The sequence below is a fragment of the Phaseolus vulgaris genome, chromosome 3 (assembly GCF_051622355.1).
Source record: "Phaseolus vulgaris cultivar YP4 chromosome 3, ASM5162235v1, whole genome shotgun sequence".
Taxonomy (NCBI): Eukaryota; Viridiplantae; Streptophyta; class Magnoliopsida; order Fabales; family Fabaceae; genus Phaseolus; species Phaseolus vulgaris.
This window is the reverse complement of record NC_143500.1, coordinates 32,730,451-32,754,085: the sequence shown is the minus strand read 5'-3', so window position 1 is coordinate 32,754,085 and position 23,635 is coordinate 32,730,451. Positions and strand designations below refer to the sequence as shown.

General features: G+C 30.5%; 3 protein-coding genes and 1 non-coding gene across 5 annotated transcripts; 3 read left to right on the top strand and 1 right to left on the bottom strand.

Moving 5' to 3' along the window:
- Nucleotides 1-372: 372 nt before the first annotated feature.
- CRSH (Ca2+-activated RelA/spot-like protein) lies at nucleotides 373-3,356 on the bottom strand. Of its 2 annotated transcripts, none has more exons than XM_090300653.1 (4): nucleotides 2,871-3,356; nucleotides 1,396-2,343; nucleotides 941-1,225; nucleotides 373-668 (listed from the first exon to the last, which is right to left on the bottom strand). In XM_090300653.1, the coding sequence occupies exons 2-4, from the start codon at nucleotides 2,332-2,334 to the stop codon at nucleotides 534-536; spliced, it is 1,359 nt and encodes a 452-aa protein (XP_090156779.1). In that variant the 5' UTR covers nucleotides 2,335-2,343; nucleotides 2,871-3,356; the 3' UTR covers nucleotides 373-533. The 2 variants fall into 2 exon arrangements, with proteins under 2 accessions (XP_090156779.1, XP_068463627.1); XM_068607526.2 differs by having other exon boundaries at nucleotides 1,396-2,328; nucleotides 2,871-3,333.
- Nucleotides 3,357-10,073: 6,717 nt separating this feature from the next.
- Nucleotides 10,074-11,215, top strand: LOC137805537 (uncharacterized). The gene is made up of 2 exons (XM_068605481.2): nucleotides 10,074-10,565; nucleotides 10,646-11,215. Exons 1-2 carry the CDS (start codon nucleotides 10,074-10,076, stop codon nucleotides 11,213-11,215), a joined length of 1,062 nt encoding a protein of 353 aa, XP_068461582.1.
- A 1,992-nt stretch (nucleotides 11,216-13,207) lies between these two features.
- On the top strand, nucleotides 13,208-15,156 carry LOC137807077 (pentatricopeptide repeat-containing protein At5g66520). The gene has a single exon (XM_068607525.2). It carries the CDS (start codon nucleotides 13,236-13,238, stop codon nucleotides 15,048-15,050), a length of 1,815 nt encoding a protein of 604 aa, XP_068463626.1. The 5' UTR covers nucleotides 13,208-13,235; the 3' UTR covers nucleotides 15,051-15,156.
- A 787-nt stretch (nucleotides 15,157-15,943) lies between these two features.
- Nucleotides 15,944-16,139, top strand: LOC137808855 (U2 spliceosomal RNA). Its single transcript, XR_011080754.1, has one exon. It is a non-coding gene; the product is annotated as a U2 spliceosomal RNA (small nuclear RNA).
- The last annotated feature ends 7,496 nt before the right edge of the window (nucleotides 16,140-23,635 follow it).

The window sequence follows — 23,635 nt, the reverse complement described above, 5'->3', positions numbered from 1 at the left end:
AAAAAGAAAAAGATTTTGTTAATTAATCAAGTTTAAAACATATTTTATTCAAATTAATATTAAACATTTTTTTTTTCTTCTCTTCACTCCTTACTTCAGACAAGTCAAATTCTCAAACAGAATTAGGAAGTTAGATGAAATAACTCAGACTAATAGGAAATGGAGCCTTAACTGTAAGGAATGATAACCCTACTACAGATGTTGATGTACTTACCTAGTGAAAAATATCAATAATAACAGTAAACATGTTTAAAACCATTTGAATAGTTACCCAACAATTCATCAATCCTCATTATAGGGCCGTATAGTTGTTATTTATTGATATTAAGTTGGATTCTAGATTCTCCTCTATTCTAATTCGGAAATTTATGATTTTGCCACAATTTCTTAACCACTGGAATTTCACTATGCCATTAATTACAATTAATTTACATGGAAAATAAATCACTTACACGAGGCTGCTTAATGATCATATCACAAGTGGAACAAATTGTGTTTTTGTTGGGTCATTTGTTTCAAAAGATGCAGCAGCACTAGCTCGCAAGCCTGTTGCCAAACTCCTTATTATAAACCTGAATCAAACCACTCTCATCTGGCATACGAAGCTTCTCATCCAATATTTTCTTGTATTGATCATCTCGGGCTTCTAGATTGCGCACCAACTCAACCTACAACATGTAGCGACAGCAATCGAGAATTCAGGCCAAAATAATAGTTAGTTTGGACCAATAATGAAATCTAGAAGACAAGTCAGGCACCAATTGACGGATATCCTATTATTCTGACTTAACCATGAACATGTAGAGAAAGTAAGCTTCGGTAATCTGATGCTTGGTTCATTAAGAGACCAAAATATGAAAAGTGGAATTCTGAAAGGCACGAAGACAAACTTAACAAAGAACAAAACATATTTTATTGTTTATACAGGATATCAAATCACCTGTTCTTGGAACATATGAAATTCGTCAGAGCTAAGGGAGCCATCATTGTTTGAGTCAAGCAGCTGCATCATTTCTCGGGCATCTTCTCCTGGGGCACCAAGCTCTTCCATCACTTCTGTAAGCTCCTCAATGCTAATTTTACCGTCTCCATTCTTGTCAAGAAGGCGAAAAACTCTATCCCTCTGATCAATCTCAATCCCTTTATGACTTGTACCTGGAAAATCTTTAAGGCGCAGAGCAGCCAATTCAGCCGCAGCAAGCATGATGGTCTTCAGACGCTTCGCCTGAGCATCAACAAGTAAAACATAAATGCCGATTCCCTTCATGTAATCTCTCAAGAAGATAAAGAATAAAAAATAAGTTCAATGTCTTCATGTGTCCTTTTTTTAGATATGTATAGAATTCATAGCTTTTGTTTTTAGATATTTTCATTTCTAGGAAAGAAGACACTAACCTCCTCAGGATCAGTAAGGCCAGCCTTATATAACGAATGGGCTGCTGTTCCACCAACTGCTAACCTGTCCATTTCAGTTGTTCTTATCTGTATCTCCATCAACGGTCTGATCTTACCATTTTCACTCACATCTACTGCCATGTGCAAACTTTTATACCCATTTCCTTTTGGCCTGGCAATATAGTCCTTTGTCCGATAAGGAATTTCCTTCCACATAGATTGGATAATCTGATATGACCTATAGCATGCTCTCTTTCCAGCCTCTGATGTATTCTCTCCGGCCCTAGGGGTCAATATCACTCGCATCCCAAGCACATCATTCACCTCTTCTGGCTTCCTACCATCCTTCAACAGCTTCTTCATGGTGCTGTAACGACTCTTATATCGACCTTTGACCGATACATCATCCACAAGTTCTGAGAGCAAGGGATCAGCCTTCAGAGTCTGGAGAAGTTCCTCCTTGTAGATGTCAATAAGAGATACACCCCCAGTCTCATGACTTCGCAACCACGAATCCACGTAAAGATATGAATAAGGAAACAAGTACTGAAACGATAGATCTTCCAATTCCAGTGACAAGTAGGTAGTTCCCACAGCATGAGCAAGAGGGGCATGTATCTTCATAACCTGCAAGGAAAGTATCTGCTGCTGATATCTGGGCAGATAGTCAAGGTGTCTCATCGTGTCAAGCTTCAAAGCCAGGTCCAGGATCAAAGCCCTGATGTCATAGTAAGTGAGGCAGAACTTTCTCAATGCAGCAGCATTGTCATCATCCACAACATCTATTCTGGATGGAATATTGTTCACACGCAAACTCTCGTGAAGCAAATGAGCAGTGGGCAAACCAATCTGATTCCGGATTTCGTGTATACTCAACTGGCCTGCTTCCAACACCTCTCTCAATATCCCGGCAGAGATAACTTCAGCATCCATCTGCATTCACAATTACTATAAAGAAACGATAAACAGTAACGAAAGTAATAATAATAACAATAAATACAAAATAAAAAAGGAAGGACGAAATTATAAGAACAACTCGAACGCAATTGGAGAATACCATTTAAACCAATGAATTCCCATACAAGTTGAATTCTGTAAAAATTAGTGAATATTCCTAAATTTAATATGATAACAAGGGGTATACTGAAAGAGAATTACGAACCCCAGATAAAGTTCTTGATTAAATGCTCTGAATTAGAGAAATACTAATATGATTTAAAAGTTATTAAATTAAAGTAGACCTCCTGGGTTATAAATCAGACTTCAGTAGTCCTAGGTTAAATTTTTTTATCTAAGCTGAATTTCAGCATTCTATTTTAGAAGAAAATATCAACAGTTATATATTAAATATATAACATATTAACAAAATTTACTTATTAAGATCTTAATCATATAAGAATTAAACATGTAGTGTGTAAGCTAGAATAGCATAAAGTGGTGGTAAGTAGAAAGAGTAAGTGGGAGTGTTAACTAACTTGGAGATCGGCGAGGAGCATGGCGACGGACAAGGCCTTGGAGAGAGGGGAGCGGCCATCGGGAGAGAGAGGGGAAGCTTGGAGGATGGGGATGGAGAGTTTGAGGCACTTGAACAGAATACGAGAGGAGCTCGTCGATAACACGTTCATTCTCTCCGTCAACTCGTTGAACGCTCCCACCAGCTCCATCACCATCTTCCCCCCCTCCGATACCTCCACGGCGCAGGCCTTCGGACCCCACCACCGCGTCCCGCCGTCGCTTCCTCTCCGGCGCCGGAACACCACGGCGAGCAAGTGAGCGGGAGGAAGGGAAACGGTGCGTTTGGAAAGGGAGTGACGAATGGGGGAATGGAGAGCCACGAACTGTAATGACTCCATTCAATTCACCTTTCTTTCTCTCTCTGTCTTCTCCACCACGATGACCACGCCAACAACAACAACATTTGTGGTTGGGTCGTTACCCTTCATTCAAATTAATATTTTATTGAAAATAATAATTGAGAAATGTACCTTTTTAAAATAAAATTTTATTAGGTTAAATGGATCATCTTACTTACTAATATTGATATATCTATTATTTTAATAAAAAATTATCTAAATATAAAGAGTAAAACTGTAATAAAATAAATATAAAAATAATTTAATTATTAAAATCATATAATAAAACAATTTTAATATCATTATGAATATTTTCTTGCAAACTATTAAAATTATAAATTTAGTGAAAAAATAAGAATATAAATATAAAAAATGTGTGCATGAAAAACCACTTACTAATTTTTTTTTTATTAATTGCTATCAACTATAAATTGCATATTTTACATTTTATGTTTTGATAAATATATTCTGTTATATTAATTGATACAGTAATTATTTTTCACTGTATCAAATGTTCTAATAATAATCATACAAAATATGGACACATGCAATATTTTTACTAGTACGAGTATGATGCTCATTTGATATAATTCAAATTCATATTTAATAACAATTTTTATAATTCTAATTTAAATAAACTAATATTTTAATGATATAATTTTTTAAAATTATTTTCAAATATTAACTTCAATATAAAGCTAAATATAAGAAAAGATCAATGAAATAGATAAAAGAAAAAAAGATGTATTTCTGCTAAAGAAAACTATTTTTAAAAAGGTGTTCTTATTAAATATCAATTAAAACACTTGATTCAAAACTAAAAGAAAGGAAGTAGTTTATGTTTTTCTATATTTTTTAAAAATAATCAAGGCTAATACAAGTTGAGTAACAAAAAGTGGGTGAGGTGAGTGTGAAGGGTAAAAATATTACCGTGAGTTTGTTTTTTTCTTTATCAATTTGTAATGAAAATAACTCAAACAAACTTTTCCACAATGTTTATCATAAACACAAAGAAAACGGTAACAAGAGTATCACAAAAAAAACACACAAAATAAACATAATTCAATTGAAATGTTAATGAATTTCAACATGTGTTTATGACACAAATCATTCATTATGAAATAGAACTACAACTTGAAGTTACTCTATTGAACTTTTGTCCAACTAACAGTCTTATGTCATAAAGTTAAATACAAATTCCTATTTATATAAAATAATTGTCATTTCATATCTAGACGATCATTAACTGTTAAACGATCATCAATATTTTTAATTTATAAAAAAACATTAATATAAATAAGTTTGATATTAATTACAAACTAATATATTATGTTATGAGTATATTGAATGTTTTTTCTGTCACTAATTATTACAAACTTACCACCAACACCAAGAACATGAAAGTAATTTATCAATGATATTCTAAAAGCTAAATATGATCAATGTATAATTATTGTACTCTTAAATCCACATAATTTATAAGAACACTGTGATTATATTCGATAACTTGACAATTTGTCATTGCATCATAACTTGGTTGGACCTATTAATATTAACTTCAACTTAAAAAGACATATCAAAGATCAAAATATTATTTATAAGTTGATTTCTAATAAAGTTTATGACATAACAATGAATTTTTGGAATTGTCTATCAAATATAATTATATATACTAGACATTTTTCTATGATATGGTGAAAATATCATGTTATTTGATCATTTTCAAACCCACCAAAGAATTTCCAAGAAGTGAGATTGGTTTTTATTAATAAAATGTTAATTAACAAGAGTGTTTATCAATATTTACAAAAAAAAAACTCATATTAAAAATTTTATACGAACCCACAATTCTTCCAAGTGCATTATGTTTAAACGTAAAAAATAGCTTCAAATAAAAAAAAAGTCTCATACATAAAAGGTGAGGTATAAGATGTCAAAAACATCTGTTGTCATAAATGGATAACACTAAGTGAAAAATATGTCACACGTAATATTAAATTTTGTTCCTAGACCTTAAGTTTTTTTCATACCTTTTCTTTTTTATATCTTTTCCAAAATAAAGTTTAAAAGCGTGTTTGGTAATTTATTTATAAGTTACGTGATAATTATTTTTCTTCCAAATCACAATATCATCCCTAAAAATATTTCAAAGGGATGCAAGTGTTATCAGTATTAAAGATATGTATTAACAAGTCCATAAAGTTTCTAACTATTTAATCTATAATATACATATTTGATTTCTCATACTATAATTCATTTTTACCGAACTAATTTATACACAAATGGGCACTATCACTTAAATCCATGACTTTTTGGTAGATTAAAATGTTTTTTTTTTAAAAAATGGTGCAGTTTTTTTTAGATTTACCTAGCAAAAGCAGAAAAAATTACAAGAATGAACAATTCTTTGTCAAAGTTGTTAATGGTGTAGTCAATATCAATTAAATTCATTAATCCACCTACTTTTCTTCTTTTAATTAGAGTTTTCAATCAGATTGACAACTTCATGACAACTTAGGTATATTTTATCTCAATTAAAGTTTCCAATTCTGTTGGTAAGTTTAGTTGATTTTTTTAAATAATTAATATTTTTTAAAATTAAAATATGTATATAATAATTATTTAAAATGACATGAAGTGAATAAGAATAAGAATATTGAGAAAATTTGTATTTTTATAGATAATTAATATTAAAAAACTAAACTAAATTTTGTTTTCACAAAAAATAAGTTACCTAAAATTAAGTTGGATTTAAAATAGGTTGTGTAATAAATGTAAAATATTTATTACTTTTTAAATATTATTAAAATTAAAAATATTTTTGTTGTTTTTAAAAAAATGAAATTATGTTCGTGAAGTAACGTTTATAGAAATTTAGGAAAAGTTGTCATATATGAGAAGTTGTGCCACATGGTGGTCTTCTTCGTTGTCTTCGTGGTCGTCTTTGTGGTTGTTGTTCGGATGGAAGAGTAGGAAAGGACGGAGGTGGAATGTCATCGTCAGTGCCTTCAATTTCATTGTCATCACTCGGATTTGCGATCACTTATGAAGGCATTGTTGGTCGATAATACTGCATAGATGACATTGGATTGTAGGCAGATGGGGGGTCATGCATGGTAGAGGTTGCAAAGGGATTTGACGGGCAACAAAAAATTGTTGTTGAGATGGAAATGTGGAGTAGTTGAAAGGTGGTTGATGGAATGATGATTGGAATGACATGTGACATTGATCCCTATATCCGAACAACTGGGTCGGTTGAACACCTGGTGGACGAAAAGATTGTTATTCAAATTATTGAACTTGAGAATAAGACCTGATATGATGTTGATAGTGAGGTTGTGTAGTCTTTTGTGGCATATCATACTGTTTTGAAAATATGTGTTAATTTTGGATGAGTGAATGAAGAAAAATAAATAATTTAGTAATTGAACTTACATCATCACCGGACGATGACTGTAAAGGCGTGATGTAGCAGATAGTATGGTTGATGTACCATTGCATGTATGTTGAGTTGTCATGCAAATGGCCATTTCCGTTAAACTGATTTTCGTGAATTAGATGATTATGACGGTCATTCCATATAGCTATCCATGCGACATGATATTGTGGCCAGTATCGATCAGTTCATCCTCTCATATTCTCTTTGTGAAGTTGATCAAGGTTGAATGAGTCACTTGGAATACTCTGTCGAAATCCAAATTGACGCATAACCCTATCAACCTGATGAAATTCAACAGTTGCAAAACATATGAGAGGAACTACAGCCCGTACAGTTGGGGAAACCTCAATAGTGATTAAGCGCCTAACATAATCCACTCGATATGGAGTCCAAAGAAACTGTAAATAAATGTTTGAAACATCAGTAATATGAAATATTCAGTTAAAATGATATGTTAGTTTATATATTAGTCACAACCTCTTTAGCTTTAATGCCATCAAACATTGCTCGTATTTGTGGAACAGTGGTTCCTCCTATGTGCGTCCTATGCATCCTCCGAGTCCACCTAACGTAAGCAAAAGAATATTAAGAACTTTGTTTTCTTATCTCGAAAATTAATACAAAAATAACATACCTTTTCCCGAGTGGGAAACCAACTCCTTGTTGAACTTCTTCATCGATCAATGGTTGAAGTTGCGGAGAAATGCATGTTAGGCGTTCTCATGCCCAACACTGTAAAAAGTAGCGTGCAACCTCCAATAATATCTTGATTAAAGTCTATTCCGTGATCGAGCGCACGATACAGAGAAGTCAATACAACTGACCTTCAACTATAATACCTGACGTTGTTCAAGTCAGCCAACAATAGTAGATACATTAAATGTACCTTACTACCTGAAGAATCAGGCATCAATAGACTCCCTATAAGTGTTAATATGTGGGGCTCGAGCATGTTGAACAATAACATCATCGGTTGTGCAAGTTCCTAAAAAGTGTTGTTGAGGGTGCTATAAATTCGAGCAACTGCTCACAAAAGATACTAAATCACCACTAGTAATCCCGATGACAGCCTGTCCATCACTAGGTAAACCCAATATTAATTCCACATTTTCCAAAGTAACAGTTGTTTCACTGAGAGGAGAGTGAAAGGTACGAGTCTCCGTTCTCCATCTTTCCACTAATGCTGTAATTAGTACGTGGTTGAAGTCAATGTGCTTAAATTTTAACAAATGTCCAAAACCAGAATGATCAATTAAATGTTTGACTTGTTGGTCAAGTATATTCTCATGCTTTAGTACCCAACTTGCATGTCTTCTGGGTCTCAATAGTCTTTCATTACCTTCCCATACGTATATTAGTAACATTTTTTTTTTGGAATCGCAATACAAACATATTCGCGGGAAGACGATGAGATGCCATAAAATTTTAATAAAATAATTCTTGAAAATATAACCAATTTTTAGAGTACCTTTATAGATAATTCTTATTAAAAATGATATTATCAATAAACATTATTTTTCTTAAATTAAAGATAAGAAAAAGATATTTACATATACTAATTAAAGAGTACTGAATATAACATATTAAAGAGTACTTAATATAACATATTATAAAAAAAATTATTGAAAGTAATAAATTATGTACGAACAATAAAAATATAAGAAAAATAAAATAAAAATATGTTTTTAAGCAATTGTTTGTCAATGTTTGAATTGTTAGACGATTTTTTCTTTCTCCATTACCGGCCCGAAGGAGAAAAAAATTGACAGAGGGATTTGATATCAATTAATTATATTAACTTGCCTTTTTTATAAGTTGATACTGATTAAATTTCATGTTTTAAACTATCATTTTTAAATTTTTTTAACAGAATAATATATTTCTCACACGTTAATATGAATTTTATCTTAAACTTTTATTTTAATTTTTGTTCATTTTCTACCAATTCGCATGACTTCGATGATATTATCAATAAACATTAATTTTTTCAAATTAAAGATAAAAAAAAATATTTACATATACTAATTAAAGAATACTGAATATAATATATTAAATAATTTTATTCATTTAAAATATAAGTATTAAATATGTTTGTGTGTGGATAATGTATTAAAATATAAGTATTCAAATAAAAGTATTAAAATATAACATATAGTACATGTGCATCTTTTCTGATTTCATTCATTCAACCATATTCATTTTAATATTCAAAATTAAAGTTTCTGCGTGGATAACTTGTGGTCACCTTCCTCTTTGTCCTTTTCTGTATTAGGTCAAGAACTAGGTCTCTTCTACCACTGGCTATATCCCACTAAATGGAGAACAATTCATTTATGTCTCTGTCTCTATTCCATCGTCAGAGATTCTTATTCTACTCCTTACTATTTATAAAATACTCATACTCATACTCTATTCTTTAAACTTAATAATCAGCTATAATGGAAGACATTGTATGAAAATAAAAAATATTAGTTGAATTTTGTTAATGTTTTTAAAACAGATTTCAAGTAGTTAATTTTGTTTACAAATTTAAAAATATTAGTACATTAGAACTAAATTATTATAACTAAATTCTTTTACATGTACATATAGAACTAAATTTTGGTCAAAACCAAGATAAAATATTCGAGAGAACTTACCTTTGTGATTGAATGTCACACCTAAGTACTTTGGAACAATGACAAAGTTGGAAAGTGTTTTGTGTAGGAGATAAACTCTATTAAATAGAGTTGCCTGTGAGTTTGAATAAATGAAAGTTTGAATTCAAACTTCATTTCCAAAAAGAATCTCTGCCATGAAAACTATAGCCATGTGAACATAAAGCTGGAGAGAAAATAAAGCATTGTTGGGTGGTGCACGAAATTGAAATTGAAGTTGCCAATGGTGTATGAACTTTTTTCATTTGGTGCCTATGCAAAGTTGTCAACCATGAAGGCAACTTATTGAAAGTTGCCAATGGTGAATGCAACTTCTTCCAAAGTTGTCAATGGTGAATGCAACTTCTTCCAAAGTTGCTAATGGTGAAGTCAACTTCTTTGTTATCAAATTGGAAAAAAAAATTAAACAAAGTGTAGCGTGGAGTGATGGTTTTCTATCACAAGTACCTGAGGACTTGACTTATGAATAAAAATTTCAAAAATTATGTTAAAATTATATTGTACATACAAAACATTTGTTATATAATGAAACAACAATGCAACCCTGTAGCCTTGCACTCCCTTCTTTGTTCTACACTTTTTCTTATCTTAATTCCTGCTTCCAAGTAAAAAAATTGAGGACAAGGTTTGTGAGATATATTATTTTCTCCTTTTAGTATAAAGTTCAAAGAAAGTTGTAAAGGTAAAGTAAATTTTCCATAACATTCTTGTTTATCATGTTTTTTAAAAATGCAGACGGACACGTGGAATGTCGATGGAACGTCACTAAGCCAGCATGAAGAACCAATAATTAGAGACATCGTGGACGACATAAGTGAAGATGGAGATAACTACGATTTTGATTTGGATGATGAAGATCAGTTCAACAGATCTTCACAATATATTCCGTCTGGCAGTCAATCCGGACATAACATTGATTGCAACCTCAATGAACACACGTCTTTCATGTCAAAGGAGGCGACATTGAATGCCATAAAACGATACCACATAGACAACGGTTACAAATTTGTTGTCGTGAAATCAAAGCCAAATAAATATGTGGCTCGGTGCATACATCATGATGGAGGGTGCGAATGGAGACTACGTGCATCTTTTAGTAAAATCCGAAGTCAATGGGAGATAAAAAAAATTGATGCACAACATAGTTGTTTGTCAACAAATCTTACGGCAGACCATGTTAATTTGGATTCAACCCATATTGTGTCCATGATGCTAACTTCAGTAAAAGCAAACCCTTCCGTCCCAATTAAAAACTTAATTGCAGAAATAAAAAATTTGCATAGCTATACTATCATGTATAGAAAAGCTTGGTTGGGAAAACAGAAAGCTCTTGCTTTGGCGATTGGGAACAGTCCTACAATGATCTTCCTAGATGGTTGGAAGCAGTAAAAGAAATCAATCCGGGGACAATTGTGCAGTATATTGCTTCTCCTTGTATGATTGATGGTGTTCAAGAAAATTCTTCTTACACGTTGGATCGTGTGTTTTGGTCTTTCAAGCTTTGTATCGATGGTTTCAATTTTTGCAAGCCCATTGTACAAGTTGATGGGACATTTCTAACCGGAAGATACCATGGAACATTGTTGACCGCAACCGCTCAAGATGAGAATCGAAACATATTTCCATTGGCGTTTGCGATTGTTGAAGGCGAGACTTGGGAGGCTTTAATTTGGTTCTTCCAATTATTGCGACAATATGTGACATCTCAGCCGAATTTGTGCATGATTACTGATAGAGGAACCGGTATAATTTCAGCATTACAATCCGAAGAAGTTGGATGGGAAGGAGACGACCTCGTTTCTGTGTATTGCATACGCCATATAGCATCGAATTTCAACAAAAAATTCAAAAATGCTGACCTCAAACGATAGTTGATTAACATGAGTAATGACATTCCTTACCTTATTTCACATACAATTACAACCTTTTACCATTTAACTAATTTCATTTACTTCTTTATGACAGCTTATGAGATGAAACAACCCATAGTACAGACAAAGCTATCAGTTATGCGATTTGAGTCCAAACAAGCATTTTCCTGAATAGATCGCATACCATTAGAGAAATGGACTCAAGCATATGATGGGGGAAAGAGGTATGGTCATAAGACCACAAATCTAGCTGAATGCATTAACTTCGTGCTTAAGGGAGCTCGTTCCTTGCCGATTTCTGCTTTGGTTAAGGCAACTTTCAAAAAAACAAAAACATGGTTTGTTGAACGAGTCTTCAAAATAGACACCATGTTACGCGCAGGTCATTATTATTCAGAAGATATCACAACCTTACTTAGAAAAAATCAACAAGATTCGGCTATGTGTTTTGTGGAAAGGTTTAATGCAAAAAATTATGAATTTGATGTCCAAGAATTAGCCACCCCCAACATGGTCGGCGACCTCAATCATATACAGTTAGATTAAATGATTGGTGGTGTGATTGTGGCCACTTCCAAGCTCTTCGATTTCCCCATCGTCATGTTAATGTCGTTTGTTCCTCTTGTCATTTACAAATGACGATATTCATTGATTCAGTTTACAACCTCCACACGATTAAAAAGGCATATCAAGTTGAATATCACCAATTCGAAACGAGGATTATTGGTCTACTTATACCAGGCCAAATTTCATACCAGAATCCCACATGCGACATAAAAACTCGGGACGACCAATTACAACTCGTTTGCATAATGAAATGGATCAATCAATTCAGAACAAGACAAAAAAAATGTTCTTACTGTCGCAATGAAGGTCACAACAGAGGAAATTGTTCATTCAGACAGTAGAGTCATCCTTTGTAATGTTGTTCTCATCAAATATTTTAATATCATCTTCTTTTAATGACTTATATTCAATAATTTAATTTATTTTTAATACATTTATTTTACATAAATACATGTATATTATTACTTTTTACATATTATATAATTTATACTCTCATATATTATATAATCTAAAATTTTATACATAAATTATATCACATTTTTTATAAGTTTATTTTTAACTTTAACAATATTTAAAAAATACTAAATATTTTTAATTTATCAAACAGATCATTTTTAACCCAATTTATTTAAAATTATTGTAAAAAATATTCATTTTAATTATTCAACTTTATATATCATTTTCTTAAATAAAACAAAATTAAATTTTGGTATTATTTATAAAATAATTTTTTTAATTATATATTTTTATTTTTAAAAATATTAATTATCATTTGTTTAAAAAAAATAAAATCAAGTGAACTTGCCAATTGAATTGTCAACTTTAATTGAGATAAAATACACTGAAGTTGCCACTCCAGTATTCAGTTTTATTTAAACTGAAGTTGTTAATCCGGTTGTCAACTTTAATTAAAAAGACAAGTGTACCAGAATTAATGAATTTAATTTATGTTGCCTACATCATTGACAACTGTGACAAAAAAATGTCAATTCCTAACTTTGACAAGAAAACATCATTCCTGTAATTTTGTCTGAATCTGCCTACGTAACTTTAAAAAAAAAAAAACTACACCATTTTGGTAAAATTTTCTATTAAAATATATCTTATATTAATTTATTTATATGAGAGATATTAATTCTTTAAGTATATACCTAACCCACAAATATACGTTTAGCTTTATTACACTTCAACAATTTACTAAATTCGACATTTATTAATGATATACTTCGACCACAATATAGACTTACATTATTTTTTTCATGTGATGGATTTTTACTAAAACAAAGAAAAATACAAATACATTTATGTTTTATATAATTTTATTTAAATTCTTAAAATCAACCCTTTCTATTTTAGTCATAAGTGTAGTAGCTTCACTGAATTTTTTCTATTTATATATATTATATAAAAATTAAAAGAAGAAGAGATAATGTGTGCAGTGTTGTGAGCTGAAATGAGTAGTTGTTTGGTTGCTCCACCATGGCCATGTTCAAGCATGGAGGAAGCGAAGCAGCATCATTCCCTCCTCCTCCGTTTGGGACTCTCTACCGACAACCACGCGATGTCTGGCATCCTCAGCTTCTGCTCCCTCTCCAACCACGGCGACATCAACTACGCCCTCAAACTCTTCACCACTCTTCCCAACCCTGACACCTTCCTCTACAACACTCTCTTCAAAGCCTTCTTCATTTCCCACAACCCTTCCCTCTCCCTCCCCTTCTACTCCCACATGCTGCAACGTTCCATCACACCCAACTCTTTCACCTTCCCCTCTCTCATAAGGACTTGCAAACTCCAACAACAAGTTAAGCAGCTCCATGCACACGTTCTTAAATTCGGGTTTGGAGCAGATACCTTCGCTCTTAACAACTTGATCCATGTGTATTTCGCTTTTGGGTCCTTGGATGATGCTAGGAGGGTGTTTTACACCATGCCTCATCCAAATGTGGTGTCTTGGACAACCCTTGTTTCTGGGTACTCCTACTGGGGACTCGTGGACGAGGCTTTTCGTGTTTTTGAACTCATGCCTTCCAAGAATGGTGTTTCTTGGAACGCCATGATTGCGTGTTTTGTCAAGAGCAACAGGTTCCGTGAGGCGTTTGATTTGTTTCGGAGGATGAGGGTGGAGGAGGTGGAGGTGGATAGGTTTGTGGCTGCTACTATGCTCTCTGCTTGCACGGGAGTGGGGGCCTTAGAGCAAGGGAAATGGATACATGGATGTGTTGAGAGGAGTGGGATTCTGTTGGATTCAAAGCTTGGCACAACCCTTGTTGACATGTATTGCAAGTGTGGTTGTTTGGACAAGGCGTTTCGAGTGTTTTGTGAGTTGGAAGTGAAAGGAGTTTCTTCTTGGAATTGCATGATTGGGGGGTTTGCAATGCATGGCAAAGGAGAGGATGCTATTAGGATTTTTAGGAAGATGGAAGAAGAAGGAACGGTTGTGCCTGATGACATCACTTTTGTGAATGTTCTTACTGCTTGTGCTCATTCGGGTTTGATTGAGGAAGGGTTTTATTACTTTTGTTACATGATTGACGTTCATGGCATTCAACCCACCAAGGAGCATTACGGTTGCATGGTTGATTTGCTTGCTAGAGCTGGAAGGTTAGAGGAGGCAAAAAAGGTCATAGATGAAATGCCTATGAGCCCTGATGCTGCTGTGTTAGGTGCCCTTCTTGGAGCATGTAGAATTCATGGGAATTTGGAGTTGGGGGAGGAGGTAGGCAAGAGACTGATTGAACTAGATCCTGGAAATAGTGGGCGTTATGTGATACTAGGTAATATCTATGCTAGTTGTGGAAAATGGGAACAAGTTGCTGGTGTGAGGAAATTGATGAACGACAGAGGAGTAAAGAAGGAACCGGGATTTTCCATGATTGAAATGGAGGGAGAGGTGAATGAATTTGTTGCAGGGGGGAGAGATCATCCTCTGGCTGATGCTTTATATGCTAAGGTTGGTGAGATGTTAGAAGCAATCAGGGTTGTTGGTTATGTTCCTGACACAGATGGTATGTTGCATGATCTTGTCGAGGAGGAAAGGGAGGATCCTCTGTTCTACCACAGTGAAAAACTTGCAATTGCTTATGGTTTGTTGAAGACTAAACGAGGGGAGACCCTACGTGTCACCAAGAATCTTAGGGTTTGTAAAGATTGTCACCAAGCAAGTAAACTGATCTCTAGGGTTTATGATTGTGATATAATAATAAGGGATAGAAATCGTTTCCACCATTTTAGTAATGGAGAGTGTTCATGTAAAGACTATTGGTAACTACAACAGTGACCAGTTACCAATTTTTTTTCTTTTTTTTTCTTAAAATGTATAAATCCTGTACATCTCATTTGAATCCGAAAGCAAGCAGTATGCTTAATATATACATGTGTGTGTATGTTTTGTACTTCTACTAAATAAAACTGTCATACTGGATCATATGTCTCTTCCATATCAGTAGCAAGCAGTTTCCTTGGTTGGTTCTTGTCTCCTCAAATTTAAACTATGTAGAGGCCTAAATGAGAATAAAGAGTGCTCCGAAGCAGTAATCTCACCATTAATTGAAGAGTTCTGTAAAAGATTCTCTAATCAGATATATAAGGTTTAGTTTGAATTTATTATAGTAGTTTTTTTAATCATGCCTTTGAATAACTCATGATCGTCGCCCAAGGAGAATGCTTAATTTTGTCCATGTATCTAATCATCAGCTTAATAGTTGTGTAAGGTTCATATATGTATTTCAAACCACGAAAACTATGATGTTGGATCGTATTCGTGCTTCATAATTAACAAATACTCAAGTTCATTGTTTGATTTTTTTCCCCTGTTAATTGCATACTTTGTAGCATGCAAAATCAGCATTATTCCACTGGTATATGGATGCCTCCTATTTCTCCAGGAACAAAAGTGAACTTCTCTCTGCAAGTTGTGATAGTCTCTTATGACCCTCATTCTTAGATTATGCACGCACTTCTACCATCTAATTTTAACTTATCATCACTGCATATGTTGGAATATTGAGGAGAATACCGGTAATTAATGATATAATAAATACAGGAGATATCTGATGTGCGTAGAGTGAAACTGCAATGAACTAGTTCCACATTGCTAAGATGATATATGAATCACTGTATAACGTATTATAAAATGAGCTTTACTAGAATTTAACACTCATACCTTTCTCGGCCTTTTGGCTAAGATCAAGTGTAGTATCTGTTCTTATCAGTTTAATATCTGATATGTGGGCTATTGGCCCACACGATATTAAATTAATCTTTTGAAGGGGAGATTTCACAACAGTGGCTTGCTACTGGGAATCTCAGGTGTCGCTCATGTCTTGCACTGCTACATGAGCCAGGCACACCCAACATCTTAGTTTGAATATTAAATAATGAGCCAGGCACACCCAACATCTTAGTTTGAATATTAAATAGTGATTGTTTTAAAAACTAATACCAATTTTAAGGTTGAATATTAAATAATGAGCCAGGCACACCCAACATCTTAGTTTGAATATTAAATAGTGATTGTTTTAAAAACTAATACCAATTTTAAGGTCTCATAGACACTTGGTTGCTTCTGTTTGCACCGTTGATATAATCATTTTAACAATCAGCAAATGTAAGTCCATTCCCCCTGTAAGCTGTTATTATTCTAATTGGAGGAGCAACTTCCATTCAAATGAAAAATATGAAGATTTAAATACACAAATTGTGCAGGAACAGATACATTAATAATTTGTCTCGCATAAGGTTAGGGAGTGCATTGTCGGAACTAATCGATTACCATCTCATTAGGATCGTGATCAAGAAACTCACGATCTCATTAGGATTCTCAGAAACAATCTTGAAGCCATTGTAAGAATCACAGTGTTCTGTCTCACATTCACAACCTTAATCATTTCAGTGTTTTCTTTCTCATCATCCGTATCATTGATCTCAAAGGAAGATCTAAGGTCTCTGGAAAGAATCCAAGTACCAATCTCTAACCTAAAAACATAAAAACATTAGTACCACAAAATTCAATAATCAATAAACCACCATCTACAAAATCAAAATTCAGAAATTACTTGTGAAGGACAAGTCTCACATCCCACCATCTATAAAATCAAAATTCAGAAATTATTTTTCTTATTTTTAAGAGATTGATATGCATGGTATATAATTAGAAAGGCATATGAACTTATATAATTAAAAAACCTATAAATTTGTACACGGTGTCAACTAAAACTTCACATAAACAATGTAAATGTATATAATATAGATCACAACTTTAATGTGATTTATCAATTTAAATCATATTAATTACTTAACTTCAATCATGTAATAATTTTTTTTTATTGTGAAATATGTATGTATATACAAATATATATATATATATATGTAAATATAAGTTAAAAAGAAATGAAAACATTTGTAGATGGTAAAAGAAGCCATTAAGCTTTATAGATGTTTATGTTTCTTGACATTATACCATTTCATGTAGATAATTCTCATTTATTAATCATTTATAACAATTTAGTAAAAAATTTAAACATTTGACGTCACCCTATCTCTGAATATAATAATAATAATAATAATAATAATAATAATAATAATAAAACAATAATAACAAACTATGCCTTTTGCAATAATGAAAAGAATGTATGATAAAGTTTATTTATTTTAACTGTCCTAATAACATCTAAATATAAATATTACAAGACTTTTGCCTTCATTGTGGAGCTATTCCATTTTTTTTTCAATATTCATTTACCCAAACAGAAGGGAAAAGAACATGGCAAAACATTATTAAATTTTTGTATATAAATAAGAAAAAAAAGAAAAACTAAGCCCTCACTAACAAATATTTCTAACCAAATGTTTCATTTAATTCTGTATTCACTATAAGAATATAGATTATTCGCTTCTAAAATTTATATTGGGTTTTAACATTAGTATCAATAGGATATTTCAGTTTTTTTTTTAAGTAAATATTGTTTTATTACTTAAAGTCAACTTAACTTACGTTAAGTCATAATTTTTAAAAATTAAATGTAAAATTAATAAGATTGGAACTATTTTATCTCAATGAAAAAATAAGTTTATTTTTTGCTTCTTTATTTTTTTTTTCAAAGAATATGTGTATCACATATTTTATTTTTATCATTTATATATAATTATGTTTAATATTAAAAATTAAATATTATACTAATGTATAAGTGTTTATTAAAATAGAAAACATGTTGCATGTTTCACAAATTTATCCACATTCTTTCAATGGCACACTTTATTATTAATACATAATGTATTAGGATTTATATGTGTATTTATATTTATTAAAATGAACTGTAAATTTATATTATAATATTTTAATTTATTATAAATTTATATATTCATAGTTTTTAAATATATATATATATATATATATATATTAGTACGGTAATATAACATATGTTCTTGTGATACAACCATGTACTATATTATTTATTAGGATACTATACTTAATAATTAATCATTCATTTAATAACAGGTTGATTGATATTATGAAGGAAGGAGTGATACATTGTGTCATAATGATAGTAACTTCATATAAGAACAATCTTATAATCTTATTCTATTATAAATGTATTATTTATTTATTACATTTATAATTTAGTAAGTAACGAGATATATTTTATTATAAACAGTGATCTTTTATCCTGCCACCATTCCATTTATGTTACCTAGTTGAAAAATATTTTATTTTTATAATTTTAAAATATATTATTTTTGTCATCAAAGTAATTTATAAACAGCTTATTTTTAAATTGGAGAGACCAAAATAAAATTAAAACCAAACATTAATTTTTTTATAAAATAAATCTACATATAACTATAAAAGTATATCATTTAAATATATGTTAATCTTTTACGTTTTATTAATATCTGTAAAAAATAAATAAATAAAAGGATCATATATAAACACTGAGGATATTTTTTTATTTGTTAATTGTTTGTTTCCTATGATTTTATATAAAATAAAAATCATGTGAATAATACTATATGAGAAGAAATTCAATTTGAAACAGTGATACTCTTTTTTATTATTTTAATATATTTTAAACAAAATAAAAATATTACAGATAACAATAGAAAAAATGATTTTTTTTAAGAAATACTTGTTAACTTGATTTTTATTATGTAAAACTCATTTTAAATTAATGAAATGAAAGTAAGAAACCTAACTCACCTCATAAATATTACAATTAATTCAAGGAAGAAATGTTTGTTTTGTAGGATGACTCGGTGGAGCAAAATTCTTAGGGAACATTCATTACGCAAGGACATGAATACATATTAGCGGTTGTCATTGATTGTCCAGAGCATCTGGGATGTGTTCGTGGTATTGGATGAGGGATAGGCATTATGTAATTCTTTGGTACTCCAGCTCAACATGTTACTTTATCACAACTTAGTGAGGTCGACAAAAAACTTCTCAAAGATGAGTTGAGGGATGAGTTGTTTTCGAAAATGTAAGCAGAGTTAGTATCCATGGGAGTGTCCATTCAGCCTCCTACACCTTCACCTCCTAAGGTTTCCCCTATTCTTATTAGCACAAAGAGAAGTTGTCCTATTGTTGAAGAAACAGAGGATGGTGGTGTTGATATCCATGTTGACTGCAAATTGTACGTTAATGATCCTCCCCAACATTTGGTGGCCTTAGGTAAATTTTATTCCAATTATATTTTTTGGTGTAGACTTTGTTTATTCTCATATATTTATGTGGTCTTAGGTAAAATCTTTAAGTTAGGATTGACCATTCACCACCAGACGATTAAGGATGATATGATACGAGTGGTGGTTATAAATGTTCGAGATTCTTGTAGTAGAGTTCATATGCCCATTGAGGAGGTTCAAATAGTAGGACAGACCCCAAGAAGTTTTATCATTTGGTCAACTAGATTGGCCGATTGTAGTAAGAGATGTTTTTATCCTTTTTAATATCTTCACACGAGTTATATTTATATACTAATTTTATTTAAATTTAGGATGAGTCTAAAAATTCAAAAGTTGTCAACCCTTTAGAACCACAAATGTTTTATCTCCAACAACTTGGTGTTGTGGTAGTGACAATGGGAAAACAAATTTTCCAATTAGATATGCCTCTTGATGTTGTAGGCAGGGCCAATAACATCATTATATATATATATATATATATATATATATATATATATATATATATATATATATATATATCATAAGAATATTTGTGAGATTGTTACTGGTACTAATCAACTATCTATATCGGTTCTACAACTTTGGTTGTTGTAAGTATAATTTCATTAACTTTTAAAATAGTTTAATACATTCATATTTTACTCTAACATTATTTTTTCAATGTCCAAGTTATTTACATAACCTATGCATTGAGAAGAAGAATGCTTATCTTTATGGATTTTTTGACCCGGTTGCCATTTATAGTGTAGGAAATAAAGTGAGTGAAGTGCAAACATACTTAATAGGGACATTTCTAAATTTAGGCAAAGAAGTGTATTTAGCACCTTACTTGCATGAGTAAGTATAAAATTTTAAACTACAGTTAATTAATTTAGAACTTATTTATTATTAATATTATTATAACTTGTAGGGGTCATTGACAGTGCATAAGAAAACTAACACTTTGGCCATCAAACATTTATTAGACGCGTAAGTTTTTTTTATTGTATTATATTTCCTATCTTAATAATTAATATAAATTAAAGAATGTCTACTTTTTATAGGACTCTAGAGGCTCATTCGAGATTGTAAGGACTTGCACATGTAGCTAGAAAGAATATACAATTAATTGCAGCTAATGTAACTTATTTGTCTCACCACTATTTATTTATGATATAAAATATATCTTATGTTAGTATTTTAATTTGCAGTGTTCACATCAATCGAGAAGCTATAAGTTTGGATATTATGTAATGAAACACATGTAGACAATCATATCCGCAAACATTACTGACTCATGAAGAGAGGTAATAAAATATTTACTCAAATACCTTAATTATTTAATTTTGAATTTCACTTTTTATTGATTAAGTCAATTTTTTTGTAGTTATTCAACAACCCATCTCCATACATTAGAATGCATTGTGTTTCATTCTTTTTAAACGTTTATGATAAGATGTAAATTTTGTTAGTTTATTTAAATATACAATGAATGTTATATTTATCTTTTTTGCACAATGTTTATTGAATATCAATGAATGAGTGTGTATGGCAATTGTATGCAATTGTCTTGATAACATTGATATGCAGGTGATAGTTATTAATGAATGAAGTAAAATTGGTCCATGAATGGGTTTGTCAATAAATTGTATGCAATTGTATGGATAACATTGATATGCAAGTGATTGTTATTAATGAATTGAGTAAAATTGATCAATGAATGAGTTTGTCTGGAAATTGTATGCAATTGTCTAAATTACATTGATATACATGTGATTGTTATTAATGAATGGGGGAAATTTGATAATGAATGAGTTTGTCTGTAAATTGTATGCAATTGTAGATAACATTGATATGTAGGTGATTGTTATTAATGAATGAGGGAAAATTGATCAATGAATGAGTTTGTCTATGAATTATATGCAATTGTATGGATAACATTGATACGCAGGTGATTGTTATTAATGAATGAGGAAAAATTGATCAATGAATGAGTTTATTTGGAAATTGTATACAATGGTCTGGATAACATTAATATGCAGGTAATTGTTATTAATGAATGCAAAAAAATGATAAAGCAAACGTTTTTTTTTAAATAAACTTATTATGACAGTTAGTGTAATATATGACATAAAAAGTCTGATTTACTATAAAGGGTAGTAGTAATATTTTTCATAAAAAATCACTTACTATGATAGTAAATAATATTTTTATGACAATTCTAGAAATATCAGTCATAACAAGTGTTGTCATGACAAATATTTTACACATTTTATGACGGTTTACATACAACAGTCATAGTAAGTCAACTTACTATGTTAGTCTTTCAACCGATATAGAAAGTGTTGAATTTTTATATCGCTTGATTTTATGTTACCATCAAAACCGTCATAAAAAATATTGTAAAACTGTCATAAAAAGTTCTTTTTCACTAGTGTCAGTTTTATCTTAGGAAGAAAAAAAATATTATCTTCGTCTTTTTAAAAAATATCATTTATTTATTCCTCAATTATTTTTTTTCCTTTTCATATTTTTTTTAAAAAACTTCTATTTTTTTTTTAAATTTCCATCTTCTCTTTTGTACAATTTCATAACAATGTCCGATTGATAATGTAGGTGAAAAAACTTCATACAACAAAAAAATATATAAAGAAAAAGTCACTATAATGTGATGGTTACTGCTAATTTATAGGTCATCATCAATATAAATATAAATATGAAAGATGTATGAAAAGAGGCAACAAACATGTTTCAAGTTAGTCTTGAAGAACTTTTTTATGTTCATTCAGGTTAACATCTTATTATTTATCAATGGTTTACCTCAAAATTATAATTAACATCTATAATTTTATAAACTTTTGCTGACTTTTGTTCTACATTTATGAATAGTTTTCTTATAGTGATTAAAATTAATTTCACACACCATTTTAATTTATATTTTTAATATAAAAGCTATTGTAAATATCTACCTATCTTCAAATTACGTTATCATAGAAATCCATAATAGATAAAACATTGAATAAATTGGACTTTTATTAACACGAGATTATATACTGTAAAATCTTATGAGAGAAATTATGATTTCTTAGTAATGACAGTAAAGAAATTGTTATAGTGTTAAAATTATTTATTTTAAACATGATGAGTTCAGTGATAGTTTATGAAATTGTTAGTTGACTTTAGAGTCAATTCATTCAAAATTAATTTTACGTTCAAATGTAACTAAATCAATATTTCTTTCTAATTTTTTTTTTTCAATTTGAATGTGATTTTATATGTCAGAATCAATTTCTTATATTTAATAAAAGTAGGTTTAATTTTTTTATATTTTTAAGGTGTAATTACGTTTTTTTTTCATCTAGTGTAATTTAATAAAATGAAGCTAAAGTGAACTCTGCTAAACATTTTCAATATGCGTAAGCAGTTTTAGGGGATTTAATTGTAACTTTTAACGTAGTGGGTGGAAACTTAATCCAAAAAACTAAATTAAACCTTTTTAAAAAAAATTAAAAATAAATTGATTTTTTTAAATTACTAAATATTATATTAAATTGAACATCGATTTTAAATGTAAATATAAAAAGGTAATTATACCTATTTTTAATTAACTTTTTGTAGTTGGATTTTTTTTCTCACTATAATATAATAGTAAGATGTTTATATAATTTTCTGATTAACTAGCTCCTTTATTCTTCTATAACTCTTCTTAAAGAAAGAATGGAAAAATTAGCTGAGCAATTAGATACAAAGAGGAAATTAATTAGAGGAATTAAAAATTTAAAAATAAAATAAATGTCCCAAAAATTGATGGGTGATGATGATAATGTTTGAAATTAGAGTTAAAAGTGAAGTGAAAGGTTTGCAAAAATGGTTGATGGGACCATGAGAGATGAGAAGAGAAAGATTAAGGTAAAAGTAGTGAGACCCACAAACAGCACATTCCACTTCAACTTATTTATTATCTTAAAAAATATTTTTTATAAATTATTAATTAATAATTTTAAAAAGTTAATACATATTTTTCATTAAATAACTTATACTTAAACCAGTTTTATTTTATTTACAATTTGGTATTTTTTTTCCTTTAATACAGGTATTTGATAGAAAATCTGTTAATTTTTTTTAAAAATATTTTGTTACGGTGCAATAATCCAATTTTGTTGAATTTAAATTTTTATTAACATCAAA